This window comes from Oryctolagus cuniculus, chromosome 7 (assembly GCF_964237555.1).
Source record: "Oryctolagus cuniculus chromosome 7, mOryCun1.1, whole genome shotgun sequence".
NCBI lineage: Eukaryota > Metazoa > Chordata > Mammalia > Lagomorpha > Leporidae > Oryctolagus > Oryctolagus cuniculus.
This window is the reverse complement of record NC_091438.1, coordinates 37,476,166-37,494,657: the sequence shown is the minus strand read 5'-3', so window position 1 is coordinate 37,494,657 and position 18,492 is coordinate 37,476,166. Positions and strand designations below refer to the sequence as shown.

The 18,492-nt window shown below is 42.3% G+C and overlaps 1 protein-coding gene across 1 annotated transcript in view; it reads left to right on the top strand.

Moving 5' to 3' along the window:
- SDHC (succinate dehydrogenase complex subunit C) overlaps positions 1 to 18,492 on the top strand; it is a 39,937-nt gene that overhangs the window by 2,915 nt on the left and 18,530 nt on the right. The window contains exons 2-4 of the mRNA XM_051858445.2: positions 5,179 to 5,235; positions 6,733 to 6,834; positions 18,271 to 18,332. Coding sequence (XP_051714405.1) covers positions 5,179 to 5,235; positions 6,733 to 6,834; positions 18,271 to 18,332 — 221 coding nt within the window. The remainder of the gene's footprint in view (positions 1 to 5,178; positions 5,236 to 6,732; positions 6,835 to 18,270; positions 18,333 to 18,492) is intronic.

The following is an 18,492-nucleotide window of genomic DNA, read 5'->3' as shown; positions in this document are numbered from 1 at the left end:
GCTTAAGAGAAACATGGGTTAAACTTTTCAAAATTTTACTTAATTTTAAGTGACAAATCTATATTTTTATGGTCTACCATATTAAATGTATTTACACTGTGGGCTGGATGGAGCTCATTAGCATATGTGTTACTTCACACACTTAGTTTTTTTTGGTGGTGAGAACACTTGAAGTCTACCCAGTGAATTTCAAGTATACAATAAATTGTTATTAACTGTAAATTTGTTGTACAGTAGGTCTCTTGAATTTATTCTTCCTGAGATTTTGTGTCCTTTGACTAGCATCTCTCCAGCCTTTCCCACCCTTGGTTAAATGTTAGCAATGCTTGGTTAGTTAAAATTTATTAGTTACCAGCCAGGTAACAGTAACTCCCCTGGCACTCAGTCCAGGACTTGCCAAAGCCAAGAAGGAGACAGAGCTAAGCTGAAGGCAGCTGGGTGTCTTACCTGATTCTTACCTAATGTTCAGCTGTGTACAAAGTCACCAAGAGTCATTCACTGGCCAGTATTATGTTAAGTGTAATGTGTGAAGGTGCTCTTAATAATATGACTTAACTCACAATTCAGGAGACTGCTTTTAAAAATAAGCATACTCATTCACAAACCTTTTTTTTTGAGCCTCTCCCGTGTGTCAGACATTATAGATGCAATAGATAAAGTATTCCAGTCTTATGCTTGAAGAGTTCAAAGTCTGCATGGGAGGTACATAAGTAGATTAATTATTAAATAACATAATAAAGGTTAACAAAGAGAGATGAACAAGTAGTGTGGTTGCATAGCAGATGCAACAAGCAAGGCTAAAGAAGTGATTTTTGCCACCTGAGAGTTGGGTTTTGAAGGATTGCTTTATCGGGGTGTGAGGACGGTTCCAGTTAGAGAATAGCATGAGCATTGGCATGTAATCCTAGGAGGGCTTGCTTTATCTGAGCATAATGTAGTGTTCAGTTTGTCGGAAGGATAGAGGACTGAAAGGGAATATGTGAAGGTTAGGTTTGGGGAGTTGGATTGGGCCCTGTCCAGAAGTGCGTTGTTTGCCCACTGTTAGGATCTTACTCTGTAGCAATGGCAAACTGTTAAAGACTTTAGGCAGAAGAGTGATGAGATCACCTTCATTTTTCAGGATGTTACCATTGATGATACTGATTGGTAGGGAACAAATTGTTACTAGGAATGTCAGTTTAGGACTTTTTGTTAGAGTCTTCGGAGAAATAGAGAGGATGTGGACTAAAGCAGTGGACTGAGGTTTCCTAGATGTCAGTGGTAACTGCATATATATGAGGGTGCTTCAAAAAGTTTATGGAAAATTGAGTTAAAAGATAAGCTTACTTGGTGCAAAAAAATTTGAAATCCATCTTTGAGAAAGTTCATGGAAATGTATAATATGAAAAAACTACATAGATCACAAAATTTTTGCACTGAAATAAACTGACTTTAATTCCATTTTCCATGAACTTTAAATAAAGTATCCTTATTTATGGGAATGAGAAAAAAAGGAGAAATCAGGGATGACTTAGGTTATAACTTGGATGGTAATAATCATTAAAACAGAACTTATTTGTGCAAATGATTGCTTTTTATTGTGTCATTCAGGTTAAATATCTGTTTTATTGTTGATGTTACCTAGACATTTTATGAAACTTTGTGGGATTCTATTAGATTGAGGTTAGATATCATGTAACAGAAACTTATATTATGGTCACATCTTGTTTTGGACTAAAAATAGTATTCAATTTCACATAGACTTGGCTTTGAATAACTTTTTTTCCCCCAGAAGTCAGATCCATTTTCAGCAGATGAATATTTTTGTCACCACTAAGGCTTTCTTTTTTGAAAAAAATCTGATGAGAATTCTAATGACCTCAGGGAGACAAATGAAGTAATAATATTTTATCTGTACAAGTGATATACTGTAGTTTAGAGAATGTTTTCCTGTGCGTTTCTCATGATATTCTCCCACCAAGCAATTAGGCAGGTATTATCAATCTCATTTATAAGTGAAAAGCCTGAAGCTTGGTGACTCCCTCAAATTGTACACTTCTTGCAGGCCTAAGACTCTAACCTGGCTTTTTTAGTTTCCAGTGTTCTTACTGTAATACTGTTGGTGCTCCTATCTGGAGGAAAGGGTGTTTTGTTTTGTTTTTTTTTAAGATTTACTTTATTAATTTGAAAGGCAGAGTTACAGAGAGGCAGAGAGAGAAGGGGGAAGGGGGGGGGGTCTTCCATCCTTGGTGCACTCTCCAGATGACTGCAATGACTGATCTGAAGCCGGGAGCTTCTTCCAGGTCTCCCACGCAGGTGCAGGGGTCCAAGGAGTTGGGCCATCTTCTACTGCTTTCCCAGGCCATAGCAGAGAGCTGGATGGGAAGTGGAGCAGCCAGGACGCAAACCGGCACCCACATGGGATGCGCAGCACTGCAGGTCGTGGCTTTACCTGCTATACCACAGAGCTGCCCCCCCCTCCTTTAAAGATTTATGTATTTATTTGACAGGCATAGTTACAGAAAGGCAAGGAGAGACAAAGAAGTGTTCCATCTGCTGGTTCACTCCCCAAATGACTGCAACAACTGGGGCTGGGCTGGGCTGGGCTGAAGCCAGGAACCTAGAACTCCATCTGGGTCTCCCACATGGGTGTAGGAGCCCAAGCTTGGGCCATCTGCTGCTGCTTTCCCAGGTATATTAGCAGGGAGCTGGATCAGAAGCAAAGCAGCTAGGATACAAACTCATGCTCTTATGGGATGTTGGCATTACAGGTGGTGGCTTCACCTGCTGTGCCACGACACTAGCCCCAAAGAAGAGTTTTTAAAATGATAGAATGATGATTATATTTTTGGAGAGACATATATAATATATTTGGAAGAGGACAGTACTAACTAGATATTATAAGTTCTGGCTTATTAATTAAAAATAAAATACTGTCACTTTCTAGTTATAATCAACTTCATTCTTAGGTTGAAAAATAACTATTTTTATTTTCTTTTTTTAAAAGCATTTTATGGAAATCCAGTACACATACCAAGAAATACACCTAAATGTAAAGATAAATGAGTTTGGAAAATAAATTTTTTCAGAGATCCTGATTTCACATGAAAAGCAAGGCTAGTTATCTACTTTTGACATATTTCACATAAGGTTATGGAGTTGGTGCAAGTAATTTCTGTAAGGGCCTTGTTGAATGTTTACATTGGTATTTGAGAAACAATAGCTCTAGACAGAGAGCACGCCATAGATTCCCACCCACATCTGCAAACTCTTGCTGGACAGCTGACGGGCTGGGCCCAGCCTGCTGTGAGGAATGTGTGCCCTGCAACTGGAGAGTGACAATTCAATTGATTTTTGAGAGATTTGTTCCCACTTCTTTCTTTCTGGGGGAGCCCTGGGTGCACAATGCCTGTATTCACCTCTTGCCTCCAAAGCTGCAAAGAGGGAAGGGCTGAAGAAGGAATTGTTGGTTGGATTTTTCCCTTCCAGTAGCGGGCCCTTCTAGTGTGCTAGTGTAAAACATACGGCTCTTGAAGTGTTTCTGCATCTAATATCAATGCTGTGAGGGCATCATGAGCTCTTTTAGAAGATCATTGGATCACATAGCTTTCACACAGTGGGGACCTAATAAGCTTTCATAGAATCAATATGCTTTTAATTTTTAATCCCAGCATTTCACTGTCATCGCCTTCATCAGTGCTTTCGGAAAGGTTTGATACAGTGATGTGACCAAAGACTATAGTGGTTGTGTGTTTTTCATAATGCTGTGCACACTTGTTCCTTAGGTAAAATGCTTGGTGACATCTTAGTTTTTGATTTGGAAAGCAATTAAAGGGGCCAGTGTCGTAGTGTAATGGAAACTGCCTGCTTCGCCGGCATCCATCTGGGTGTTGATTTGAGACCAGGCTGCTGCACTTATGATCCAATTCCCTGCTAATGTGCCTGGAAAAGCAGTGGAAGATGGCTCGAGTGCTTGGGTCCCTGTACACACATGGGAGACCTGGAAGAAACTCCTGGCTTTGGTCTGGCCCAGCCCTGGCCATCATGGCCATTTGGGGAGTGAACCAGCAGATGGAAAAATCTCTCTCTGTCTCTCTCTCTATGTATAAATGTGCCTTTCAAATAAATAACAACAAATATGAAAGCAATTATAACACTGATGTATACATTTCAAAATTAGCAGCTTTTTAGTGGTAAACTTGTGTATCCTCTTTAAGTGCTTTTCCGTGGGTTGGGAGAAAAAAATCTTTGCCTTCTCATGCTTTCTACACTGGTGTATGAGAGGCTTTTTGGCTTGAAGTTTATTCAGGTTGTCTGGAACTTACTGGTTCCTGATATGACCTCACTTAATATTTAGGACCCTTGTTCCACAAATTCCTTGTTCTGCAACTTTTTAAATTCATTCATTTGCAACATGTGTCCATTATAGCTCAACCACTGCTGTCGCCAGTGGCTTACTCTATATTTTCTTGGTTGTTGCTTGCTTATCTTAACCTGTCTTTTAATCATTACCTCCTGGAAGAGCCAATTAAAAATGAAACCACTATATTTCTCTGTTGAATATTACCAATTCTGATTATTCTTTTCCCATGTATTATTTATGTCCAATTAAAATGGTATTCTGATTTATAGGTAATATTTCTGGTTATTCACAAGGTAGAGTTGCAGCTTTTCAACTAGAAAACAGTCTCAAGGACACTGATACTATTATCGTTTACATCTTATTTTAAATCTGTCCCTCTATCCGTATTATTCTCTAATTCAGTACAAAAACAGGGAAGTGGGGCAGGCATTGCAGTGAAGCAGGTTAAGCAGCCTCTTAGGATCAATATACTTCTAATATTTTTAAAGATTTATTTAAAAGGCTGAGTTAGATTTTCTACCTGCTGGTTCACTCCCGAAATGGCCACAATGGCCAGGAATGGGCCAGGCTGGAGCCAGGAGATTCTTCCAGGTCTGCCATGTGGGTGCAGAGGCCCAAGCACTTAGGCCATCTTGCACTGCTTTCCCAGACTCATTAACAGAAAGCTGGATCAGAAGCGGAGCAGCCGGGTATCGAACCAGCACACATCGCAGGCGATGGTTTAACCTGCTATGCTACAACCTCGACCCCACTGGATAGGCTTTTTAAAAATAGATGTTAAAGTACTGAAGTTGATTTCTCAATGTGTGTTAATTCTTGATTCTCTTACCTTGCAGACACGTTGGCCGTCATTGCCTCCGAGCTCACCTTAGTCCTCAGCTCTGTATCAGAAAGTAAGTTTCTAAGTCTGTAGAGATGATTATTTAACTTTTTTTTCCCTCAGAGAAAAGCAGTCATTGTTGAGTTAGAGTTGGGGGATATGTGTGGAAGCAGGCAGGTGTAGGCAGTTGACTGAAGGTAGTAATCATGGTCACTGTTTTCCTCAGCTCACAGCAGAAGGAAGGCTATTTCTTCTAGATTTTCCTCACTTGCAGATTTTCTACTATCTTTAACTTTATGGATTTGCTCTGACTTTATTCTGTCCTTGGTATTGAATTTTCTGTTTGGTTTTCTTCCCTTGATCCTTTTTTTCTCTTGTAAACTTTGAGCAGTTTCAGAACGTGGTCTTTAAATATATTTTTTCTTGTTAAACATTCATTGCTAGTCTGTTGACCTCAACAATTATCCCTGTAATTTTTTCCGTAACTTTTTATTTTAGAAATATTTTATACTTTCGGAAAAGTTGCCAGAAAAGTACAGTGGAGTTCTATGTAGCTTTCACCTAGATTCATCAGTTGCTAACATTTTGCTGTGTTTGCTTATCTCTCTAGATATGAAAATGTTATTTTGTAGATCAAAACTGGTCAAACATTGATAATTTAATGTGGATCAGGATAATATATTTAATTATTGTTGTTTGCATTGAGTCTTTTAAGAGTAAGTTGTGAATATCATGACCCTTTACCTCTAAATACTTATCCTAAGAACAAGGAAATATGTAATGTAATTATATAAGCCTGATTAATAAATTTTGAAAATTTAAGGTTGATGAACTCTTATTTAATAAATAGGGTTTTTTAGATTTATTTATTTATTTGAAAGTCAGAGTTACAGAGAAAGAAGGAGAGGCAGAGAGAGAGAGAGAGAGAGAGGTTGTCCATCCACTGGTTCACTCCCCAGTCAGCTGCACTGGCTGGAGCTGCGCCGATCCAAAGCCAGGAGCCAAGAGCCAGGAGCTTCTTCCTGGTATCCCACGCAGGTGCAGGGGCCCAAGGACTTGGGCCATCTTCTACTGCTTTCCCAGGATATAGCAGAGAGCTGGATTGGAAGTGGAGCAGCAGGGACTCAAACTGGCACCCATATGGAATGCTGGCACTGCACGTGGTGGCTTTACTTGCTACACCACAGCACCAGCCCCTGTAGTTGGTTTTTCTATTTTCCATTTGTCCCAAATAATGTAATTTATAGAAATACAAATCCTCTTCACCCATCCAGAATCTAACTAGATGTGCATATTGTACTTGGTTTGTTTTTCTTTAATATTTTAAATATGGACTTGTTTTTTAGCATTTATCTTTTATGACATTGACATTTTTGAAGAATTCAGGCCAGTTTTGTAGTGTTCAAGTTAGGTTTGTCTGATTGTTTCCTAATGATTAGATATACGGTGAATGGAAGAACATGTTCTTCTAATACTGTGGATTTGTCTAGCCCACTTTACCTTTTTAAAAAATTTCTTGTTGTGCAGAATATTAAACCAATGCTTTCAAAACTTTCTTGTTTTGTTTTAGTGCTGTTCCTTTGGGAACCACAGCCAAAGAGGAGATGGAGCGTTTCTGGAATAAGAACACGAGTTCAAACCGTCCTTTATCGCCCCATATCACTATCTACAGGTAAGGGCTTTGGAACGGAGACTGTAGAGGTAGTGAGTGAGGGTTCTCGAGATGGGTTCTCAGTCTCCTTGTTATTGCCCTCACTTTCACTTGGTATCACTGTTGTAGGTGAGGTGAACTCCTCAGGATAGAGGGAAATAACTTAAGGGTTATCTCAGGCCTTTTTCATGTGGAAATGACTACATTTTATCTTCAAAAGGATAATCTATCCTGTAAAATTACCATTCAGAAAATTCTGGTAAGTCAAAAGGCAATTCCTATTAATTGAAAAAAACTTTTTTGAAACTATTTCAAATTCACATAAGAATTGCAGAAATAATCCAGAGTTTCCATAAAAACTTTCCCACAGATTCCCAGCTTGTTAACATGTCTGAATGATTTAAGAATAAGTTATAGCTAGAGCCGCGGCTCACTAGGCTAATCCTCCGCCTTGCGGCGCCGGGCACACCGGGTTCTAGTCCCGGTCGGGGCGCTGGATTCTGTCCTGGTTGCCCCTCTTCTAGGCCAGCTCTCTGCTATGGCCCGGGAGTGCAGTGGAGGATGGCCCAAATACTTGGGCCCCGCACCCCATGGGAAACAAGGAGAAGTACCTGGCTCCTGCCATCGGATCAGCGTGGTGCACCAGCTGTAGCGCACCGGCCGTGGCGGCCATTGGAGGGTGAACCAACGGCAAAGGAAGACCTTTCTCTCTGTCTCTTTCACTGTCCACTCTGCCTGTCAAAAAAAAAAAAAAAAAAAAACAAAAAAAACGCCGCGGCTCAATAGGCTAATCCTCTGCCTGCGGTGCTGGCACCCTGGGTTCTAGTCCTGGTCCGGGCGCTGGATTCTGTCCTGGTTGCTCCTCTTCCAGTCCAGCTCTCTGCTGTGGCCCGGGAGTGCAGTGGAGGATGGCTCAAGTCCTTGGACCCTGCGCCCTCATGGGTGACCAGGAGAAGCACCTGGCTCCTGGCTTTGGATTGGCGCAGCACGCCAGCCTCAGTGGCCATTGTGGAGTGAACCAACGGAAAAGGAAGACCTTTCTCTCTGTCTCTCTCTCTCGCTGTCCACTCTGCCTAAGAATAAGTTACAGAGATGATGCCCCATTACTCCCATATTAGTTTCCAATTGCTGCTATACCAAAGAACCTTTGTGGTTTAAAATAGTACGCTTACTATCTTCCAGTTCCATAGTTTGAAAGTGTGATGTGGATCTCATCAAGGTAGAATTAAGATGTTGGCAGGAGCTGTATTCGCTTCTGGAGGCTCTTGGGAAAACTTGGTTTCTTTGTCTTTTCCAGTTTCTAGAGGCCACCCACATTCCTCAGCTTACAGTCTTCCTGCATCTTCAAAGCAGGCAGTGGTAGAGGCTTTCTCATTTTGTATCACTCTGACCTCTTCTACCTTCCTCTTCCACTTTCGAGAACCCTGTGGTTACATTTGGACCTACCCAAACAATTTAGGACAACGCACCTATCTCAAGGTCCTTAATTTACTCATACCTACAAAGTTCCTTGTGTGATATACAAGGTAAAATATTCACAGATTCTGGGGGTTAAGACACTGAGGCCTTTGGAGGAGGGGCAGTAACATCACTCTGCCTACCTCAGTCCACCTCGTGGCCCCTCACAGGTTATGTATATACCATGTGCAAAATTAATTCACCCCATGCCATTGGCCTTTAACCCACTACAGCCTTCAGCCCATTTCAGCATCAACTCAAAAACCTTAAAATTTCATCTAAACCTTACCATCTAAATTAAGTATGGGTGATGCTCTAGATATAATCCCTTCTGGGGCACAATTCCTGTTCATTTGTGAAACTCAAGAAACAAGTTACCTGCTCCCAGGATGCAGTGGTGGGATAGACATAGGATACCGATTATAAATGTTCCCGTTCAAAGGGTGAGAAAATGGACGGAGACAAGGAGTCTGTGGTTCCAGACAACCTGGGGGTTCGGCCAGGCAAGCTCCATTTGGTTTCAGGGCCTACGAGTGATCCTTTGAGGCTCCTGGCTCTGCTCTCTGGGCTTTAGCTCCACCTTCCGTTCTCCCTTTTTCATGAAAGGTGGTACAAGTTTTTATGGTTGAGTAGTTTTATTTCTTTTTTCGTTTGTAGCTGAGTAGTTTTGTCACCTGGTTCTTGTCTGTGGAATTTTAAGAGTATAACAACCCTCTTTCATTTCATCTTCAGTCACTTTTAGTTGGTGTTGGCAGTATTTCTATTGGTATAACATTCTGAAGAACCTTGTGGGTTTCCTGTGTGTGTTGTGGGAATTCACTCCATTAGACAAGACTGCCTTGCGGGTCTTTTCTGACGAATCCCATCTGCTGAGAAGATCTGGAGAATATTTTAGTAATGTGTTCAATCATGCTATGCAGCCTTTTATGTGACTGAATATCTGATCTTGTGGTCTTTGTGAGGTATTAACAAAAAAGTATATGGCCACGTTCTTGACTTTCTCACTCAACAGTGAAGTTTTTTTTTTTTTTTCTTCTATCTGTGAAGGCTAAGAATTCCCTAAAAATCCTGTTATCTATCTGTCTGTCTATCTATCTATCAATCTATCTTATCTGGAGGGCAGAGTGACAGAGGGAGAGAAACAGAGCCATACAGAGAGAGATTGTCCATCTGCTGGTTCAGTCTTCAAATGCCTGCAGCTGCTGGAGCTGAACCAGGACAAAGCCAGAAGTCTAGAACTGCATCCAGGTCTCCCTCATGGGTGCACCTGCTGCATCCCAGGGTGCACATCAGTAGAAAGCTGGCTTGGAAGTGGAGGGAGGACTTGGGTCCAGGCACTCCAGTACAGATACAGGAGTCCCAAGCAGCAGCTCAAGTGCTATGCTGCAACACCTGTCCACCTACCACCCCCCCCCCCTTTTTTTTTTGGGAAAGCAGAGAGAGACACAGAATATACTTTCTGTTCCTTCCTCAAATACTCCCAACAACTGGAGCTGGGCTGAACTGAAGCCAGGAACCAAGAACTCAGTCCGAGTCTCCCATGTAGGTGGTAGGGACCCAACTATTTTTTTTTTTTTTTTTTTTTTTTTTTTGACAGGCAGAGTGGACAGTGAGAGAGAGAGACAGAGAGAGAAAGGTCTTCCTTTTGCCGTTGGTTCACCCTCCAATGGCCGCCGCTGCAGCCGGCGCACCGTGCTGATCCGATGGCAGGAGCCAGGATCCAGGTGCTTTTTTCCTGGTCTCCCATGGGGTGCAGGGCCCAAGCACCTGGGCCATCCTCCACTGCACTCCCTGGCCATAGCAGAGAGCTGGCCTGGAAGAGGGGCAACCGGGACAGAATCCGGCGCCCCGACCGGGACTAGAACCCGGTGTGCCGGCGCCGCAAGGTGGAGGATTAGCCTATTGAGCCATGGCGCCGGCTAGGGACCCAACTATATGAGCCATCATCTTCTACCTCCGAGGATTGGCATTAACAGGAAGCTGGAATCAGGGCCAGAGCTGGGACTCAAGCCCAGATCAAGACTCTGATGTGGGCCACAGGCATCTTAACTGCTAGGCCAAATGCCTGTCCTCTGGTTCCTTTTTGTTTATCAGTTCTCCCATCAGTCTGTGTTTTTCCTTTCACATTTTACTTTATGCAGCAGGGAACAGTCAAGCTGCAGCTTCAGGGAGTTCTGCTTCCCACTTCACTGCAGGACGTAATTCTGCTAAGCTTTCTGCCCTGTTCAAGTGTAACAAGGATTCCTTTTCCACAGTTTTTAGTAACATGTTCTTCATTTCGAATGCTCACCAGTAGTATTTTTAACATCTATATATATATTTTTAAGATGAAGTGACTTTTTAAAAAAAGGTGTATTTATTTATTTACTTTTATTTTGAAAGAGTTACAGAGAGAGGGAGAGACAGAGAGAAAGATCTTTCATCCACTGGTTCACTCCCCAAGTGGCTGCAACAGCTGGGACTGGGCTAGGCTGAAGCCAGGAGCCCAGAACTCCCTCTGGGTCTCCCACATGGGTGGCAGGGGCCCAAGTACATGGGCCATCTTCTGTTGTTTTCCCAGGCATGTTAGCAGGGAACTGGATTGGAAGTAGAGCAGCTGGGACTTGAACCTGTGCTTTTATGGGATGCCAGGTTGTGGGCGGTAGCTTAACCCACCATGTCACAATGCCGACCCCCCCAACATCCATATTTCTACCCACACTTTGTTCTTGACAATGTAGGTATTTTCCAAGACAATATGTGCTTTCTCTTCCATACTACTCATTTCATTCTGAGTCTTCACTAGCTGAATTGTTAGCATCCACATTTATTTTTTTGAACAGCTTTCTTTTGTGGTATCACTTGTATGTCGTATAATTCACATACTTAAAAGTGTAAAATTCAGTGACTTTTGATACTTGCAGAGTTGTATAACCATTACCACAATCAACTTTAGAGTATTTTCATCACCACCAAAAGGAACCCACACTTTTAGCTGTCACCAGCAATCCCTCATCTTCCTTCTAGATAACCACACAATATATGCTCCTTTGTCACTGCCTTGTTTTACTTAGCATGACATTTTCACAGCTCATCTGTGATATCAGTGCTCCATTCCTTTATGTAGGCCAAAGAATATTCCAATTTATGGACATATCCATTTTATTTACCCATTCAGTTATTGGTGCACATTTGAGTTGTTTGTGCTTTTTAGCTACAATGAATAATGCTCCTATGACCATTCATAATTAATGTTTCATTTCTTTTGATTACATATGTAAGGGTAGAATTGCTGCATCGAGTGATAATTCTGTTTGGCATTTTGAGAACATTTGCCAGACTGTGTTCCCTTTTGGCTGCATCCTTTTACATTCCCACCAGCAGAGCATGAGGGTTCCAGTTTTTCCACATCTTTAACAACACAATGTAACATCCATTTTTTAAAAAGATTTATTTTTATTTATTTGAAAGAGTTACAAAGAGAGGTAGAGACAGAGAGAGAGGTCTTCCATCCGCTGGTTCACTCCCGAGACGGCTGCAACGGCCAGAGCTGTGCTGATCCGAAGCCAGGAGCCAGGAGCTTCTTCCGGGTCTCCCATGTGGGTGCAGGGACCCAAGGGCTTGAGCCATCTTCCACTGCTTTCCCAGGCCACAGCAGAGCTGGATAGGAAAGGAGCAGCCGGGACTAGAACCGGCACCCATATGGAATGCTGGCGCTTCAGGCCAGGGCTTTAACCCACTGTGCCACAGTGCCAGCCCCAACATCCATTTTTCTGTCAGCAGTCTTTTTAGGGCAACTTAGGCCTTTTTTTTTTTTTTTAATTGTGGTCCTAAATATTCTCCCAGCATCTTGAACTGCCCAATTTTAAATTCATTCCCACATTTTGGGGTGCTTATTACAACAGCACTTCTAGGCACCACAATCTGTTATTTTCTGTTTGCTGCCTGAAGCAAGTTACAACCAGCAACCACCTTCATAGGTTCTGTATCCGTGGATTCTATGAACAGAACTGAGGAGTAAAAATATTTGGGGGAAAAATTGTGTCTCTACTGAACGTGTACACTCTCTTTTTCTTGCTCTCTTTCTTTCTTTATCCCTCTCTCCTTCCCTCCTTTCATTCCTTCCTTGCTTCAGATTTATTTATTTGAAAGGCACCATGACAGAGAGAGAGAGAATGAGATTTTCCATCTGTTCCCATCACCCCCAAATGGCCACAACAGCAGGGCTGGGCCAAGCCAAAGCCAGGAGCCAAGAACTCCATCCTGGTCTCCCACATGGGTGGCAGGAGCCAAGTACTTGGGCCATCTTCCACTGCCTGCCAAGGTGCACTTAGCTGTAAACTAGATTGGAAGCAGAGTAGTTGGGACTTAAATCAGCCTCTAATATGGGATGCTGGCTCTGCAAGCAGCGACTAACCTGCTGTGCCACAACACCGGCCCCTGGACCTGTTTATCTTTATTCCCAAAACAATACAATGTAACACCTATTTATATAGTATTTGCATTGTATTAGATATTCTGTTTTTTAAAAAGAAAATACTTATTTATTTGAAAGGCAGAGTGACAGAGAGAGAGAGAAATATCTTTCATCCCCTAGTTCACTTCCCAAAAATCACAACAGCCAGAGCTGGGCCAGGTCCAAGTCAGGAGCCCAGAACTCAATCTGGATCTCTCATGTGGGTGGCAGGGGCCTAAACACTTGACCTATTTTGTGCTGCATCCCAGAATGCATTAGCAGGAAGCTGGATACTTGACCCCACACCCTGATATGGGATGTGGGCATCACAGGCTGGCCTTAACCCACTGTACCATAGCATCTCCTCCTGTATTAGGTATTCTTGATGATGTGCGGTATGTGGGAGGATGTGTGTAGGTTTTGTATAAACACTATGCCATTTTATATCAGGGATTTGAGCACCTGGGATTTTGGTATCTATGGCATTCTTGGAACCAATGCCGTGAGAATACCAGGAAAACCTATACTGCAAACTTGGTGGCTTAAGTTTGACACAAGCCTCCCTGAGCTAAAATTAAGGTATCAGCAGAGCTGCATTTCCGTCTGGAAGCTCTGGGAAGAATCCATTTCCTGTCATTTTCCAGCTTCTTCAGGTTGCCTGAATTCCTCGGCTCAGCGCCTCCTCCTTCCACTTGCAGAACCAGCAATGGCGGGTTGAGATTTCTGGTTACTTCCTGTTGACCCAGTTCCTGTCATTGCATGTCTTTTTGGGATCTCCTTTTCTGTCAGCTTCTTCCACTTTTGAAGACCTGTGTCATGTTGATGGGCCCATCTGGATAATCTAGGAGCCAGGAGCTTCTTCCAGGTCTCCCACAGGGGCTTAGGGGCCCAAGTATTTGGGCCATCTTCTACTGCTTTCCCAGGCCTAGCAGAGAGCTGGATCAAAAGTGGAGCAGCTGGGACTTGAACCGGTGCCCATATGGGGTGCCAGCACTGCAGACAGTGGCTTTACCCACTACACCACAGCACAGGCCCCTATAACTGTTATTATTTTGATATTCAAATTATTTGATATTTGGTCAGTGGCATTCTTCAAGAAGGATCCTGTGAAATAAGTATCTGAGAAATATTTATTCCTATAAAAAATCGCTATCTATATCTATATGGTCTCAAACACTCCCCCAACATCCGTGATATATGTAAGTACATACATAAATGTGTACCTCTCTGTTTGTCTATTTTCCTCAGAAGTGGTGTGAATAACTGATTTTGCTCGTGTCTTCTAAGGAAAAAAAATCTCAATAGGTTTGTTTTTTTTTTTTTTTTTTTTTTAAGGCTAACCCAGCAAAGTGTCTTGAGCTCTCCTACCCTGTTTTCTTGGATTCCTTCCAGGGAGGCTGGCCATTTTTTAACCACCTCCACAAATACCACAACCCTTCAATTTTTTTCCAACCCAGATTCCTGGGATAATTCTGATTGCAAAAGTGAATATTCTGCTAAAACAGAAGAAAGCTGATATGTGATCTCAGTTGTTGCTTCTTCATGATGAACATTTTCTTTTTTCCCAGAGAGTAAAGATTTGGGGGAGGATTGTAATGATGAAGGATGTCCCAAATTATTCTGACTCTGTATTTAAGGCCCTGACCTTTTTTCACAGTTTTTTTTTTTTTTTTTTTTTTTTTAAGATTTATTTATTTATTTGAAAGGCAGAGTTACAGGGCGGGGGGGAGAGAATGAGAGAGAGGAAGGGACAGAGGGACAGAGATAGATCTTCCATCCACTGGTTCACTCCCCAAATGGCTGCAACGACTGGAGCTGGGCCAGTCTGAATCCAGGAGCCAGGAGCCTCTTCTGTGTCTCCCACACGGGTGCAGGGGCCCAGACACTTCGAGCCATCCTCCATTGCTTTCCCAGGTGCATTAACAAGGAATTGGATCAGAAGTGGAGCAGCCGGACCCAAATGGGATGCTGGTGCCGCAGGCGGAGGCTTTACCTATTATGCCACAGCGCCAGCCGTGGCTTCACAAGTCTTCTAAAGAATACTAGTAGCTGGATAAACTGAATCTTTTTGCTACCTTGTTTTCTTTTCCATTTTTGAAACCCCAGACACACTTGTGGAAAGAAGAAACAGCAGGGGACATGGGGTTATTTCCAGTGATATGTCAGGGAAGATGTTTGAGATATCTGCAATCACATTTTCTATTATTAACTTTTAGAGTTTTTTGCAAGAGGCATGGAAATAAATGATTAGTGATGTTGAGCATCTTTTCATTTATTTATTGGCCATTTGTATATCTTCTTTGGAGAAATGCTTTTAATTTCTTGACAGTATTATTTGCTGTTAGATCACTTGCTGAAATTCATATATCCTATGCCTCTGGCATTCCTTTGATTAATAGTCTGTTGAAGTCAAAAAAGGAGGGGCTGGCACTGTGGCATAGTGGGTAAAGCCTCCACCTGCTAGGCCAGCATCCCATATGGGTGCCGGTTCAAGTCCTGGTTGCTCCTCTTGGTTTTTTTATTTTTATTTTGCAAGATTTATTTTATTTATTTGAAAGACAGTTACAGTGAGAGGTAGAGACAGAGTGAGATCTTCCATCCTCTGTTTCACTCCCCAAATGGCTTGCAAACGGCAGGAAATGAGCCAATTTGAAGGCAGGAGCCAGTAGCTTCTTCCAGGTCTCCATGTGAGTGTAGGGGCCCAAGGACCTGGACCATTCTCCACTGCTTTCTCAGGCACATTAGCAGGGAGCTGGATTGAAGGTGGAGCAGCTGGGACTTGAACCGGCACCTGTACAGGATGTTGGTGCTGCAGGCCATCCCCCAGTTGCTCCTTTTCTGATCCACCTCCCTGCTAATGGCCTGGAAAGCAGTGGAAGATGGCCCAAGTGCTTGGCCCCTGCACCAATGTGGAAGACTCAGAAGAAGCTCGTAACTCTTTGACTTCAGCCTGGCCCCAATGCTGACAATTATGGCTATCTAGGGAGTGAACCCGTGGATGGAAAATTTCTCTTATTTGTGTCTCCCTCTCTGTAACTCTGATTTTCAAATGAATAAATAAAAAATTAACTTAAAAAAAGGAAAGAAAGGAACTAAAATTAATACAAGTTCATGTGAATAGAATTGTTTGCTCAGAGTGTGCTTGGTACTCTTTTAGGAGTTGGCACTGTAGAGCTAATTAAGAGAATCTTTGTCAAAGGATCTCAGCATTACCTGTAAAAACTGTTTATCTTAATGGAAAAAATCCTACTGACCCCCTAGGGATCACCTTTCTTTAAGTGAGTTAACGCAGTCTTGATTTTTAGATTCTTACCTGTTGTTTGCACGGGGAGTGGGGAGGATGACTTGGCTCTGTTCTAAGATATTTGGGCCCTTACCTGGAAAACAAAGACTGGGAGCTGAATTAATACAGAGATCTAGGGGCAGGTGTTTTGGCACATTGGGGTTAAGCTCTGCTTGAGATGCCCACATCCCATATTGGAGTTCCCCGTTTGAGTCTGGTGACTCTGTTTCTGATCTAACTTCCTGCTAATGTGCCTGGGAAGCAGTGGATAGTGGCCCAAGTACTTAGGTCCCTGCTACCACATGAGAGACCCGCATGGAGTTCCTGGCTCTTGTCTTTGCCTGGCCCAGCCCCAGCTGTTGGGATCATTTGGGGAGTGAACCAGTGGATGGAAGACCCCTCCCTCCCTCCCTCCCTCCCTCCCTCTCTCCCTCTCTTCACTCCTATTTCCTCCCTCCCTCCCTTCTCCTCTCTCCCCAGCCTTCTATCACTCTTAGTACCTGCTCATTACTAAGCAAACCAAATATGATATAAACCATTTTTAAAAATTGTGGTAGCATTTGAATTCAGCCAGCTCTTTCATTCACGGGATTTAGTTCATCTGTGCCAGTAGCTGTACAAGCATTTGGAATGCTAAGTGATGTCTTAAAGTTTCCTTACTTTTTAGGGTTTCGTTTGTTTCAAGTCAATATTTGTTTTTTCTCAGTCTGATAATCATTCTCCTTGACAAACAAAACGTTGAGCAATATGTTCTGCACTCTGTCATCAAGTAACATAAATTGTTTCTCTGGGTTAGGAGGCTTGCTTTTTCTGAATACAATCTTAAAAGCCCCTTTTTGTTCAGGATATTTTCGCAAGCCTCAGCTGGGTATTAGTTTCCTGATTCTTCTCACCAAGTTATGCCATTGTTTTCTGTTTGTCTTTGGTTGCATGGCTCTTCTCCCACCTTTTGAATTTATCCTGTTAAATCTGAGTTAAACGGAGTGGTATCTTTTTCTTTTTGAGTTCTTTTTCAATCTCATTAAATTTCTCCTCCTTAAGAGTGTTGAGTATATTAAGTATGTTAAGTAAGTATGTTAAGTATATTAAGAGTGTTGAGTATTCCATGTTTAAACTGACATTCAGGATGAAAGTTAACTTTCTCCAAAGACTCCTGTTCTTTCCATTTTACCAACAAGTTCTCTCTTCAGCAGGAGAACTAACAATGTTGCTTGTCCTTCTGTGGAGATACTTTGGCAAATTGATGATTCCTGGTTTAAAGAGGGGTTGATGACAAAGTAGTTCAGAACTGCTCTGGATTAAGAAATATATACTACATCTAAAATTGGGTGTAAAAATATGGACTAGATAATTTATATGGGAATAAGTGGGATGTTCAGTTTGGATAGTTGGGGGTATATATTAAGGGAGAAATCAAGGATGACTACATATTGTATGAAACCGTGGATAAACAAAATTCACTTAGGTTTTCTTCTACTGTGGTGTTATGACTAGAGAAACACAGGGACCCAGAGATTGTGTTCCAGTGATTACTTTCCAATTGTACCAACTTTAATTGGTGTCTTTGACTAATATTGCTTCTCCTAATATTGCTTCTCCGTGTACGAGTTTGTAGAATTGTTGCCTCCTCTTAGCTCTATCTGATGCAGTCTGGTAAAACACATTGCACATTCCTTTAAGTAAAAAATCTGTTTTTTTTTTTTTTATTTTCATATTAGAAAGCGGAGTCCTTGGGGCGGGCGTTGTGGCACAATGGGTTATGCCACTGTGTGATACACCTGCATCCCATATGGGACTGATGGTTGGAGTCCTAGCTACTCTGTTTCCAGTTCAGCTTCCTGCTAATGCTCCTGCTAATGCAGTAGATAATGGCCTGGTACTTGTGCTACCCACATGGAAAACCCTAGTGGAGTTCCTAGCTCCTGGCTTTGGCCTGACCCAGCCCTGGCTGTTGTGGGCATTTGGGGAGTGAACCAGCAGATGGAAGATCTGGCTCTCTTTCTGTCAGTTTACCTTTGAAATAAATAAATAAAATCTTAAAAAGTGGAAACCGACGGCAAAAAGGAAGACCTTTCTCTATGTCTCTCTCTCTCACACTGTCCACTCTGCCTGTCAAAAAAAAAAAAAAAAAAAAAGTGGAAACCCAGGAATATGAATGCTGTTTTGTTTTTCTGAAAATAGTGCTTATTTCAGACTTAGTTTATGTTCTCTTTGCCCAGATGGACTCTACTGTGGTGTCGTCTTCTCCTTTCTAAAATTGTCTTCATGTGTTTCTTTGCAGTTGGTCTCTTCCCATGGCAATGTCCATTTGCCATCGTGGAACCGGTGTTGCCTTGAGTGCAGGTACGTATGTGTCCTTTTTTTTTTTTTTTTTTTTTAAGATTTATTTATTTATTTGAAAGGCAGAGTTACAGAGAGGCAGAGTCAGAGAGACAGAGAGAGGTCTTCATTTGCTGATTCACTCCCCAGATGGCCATAATGGCTGGAGCTGTGCCTATCCAAA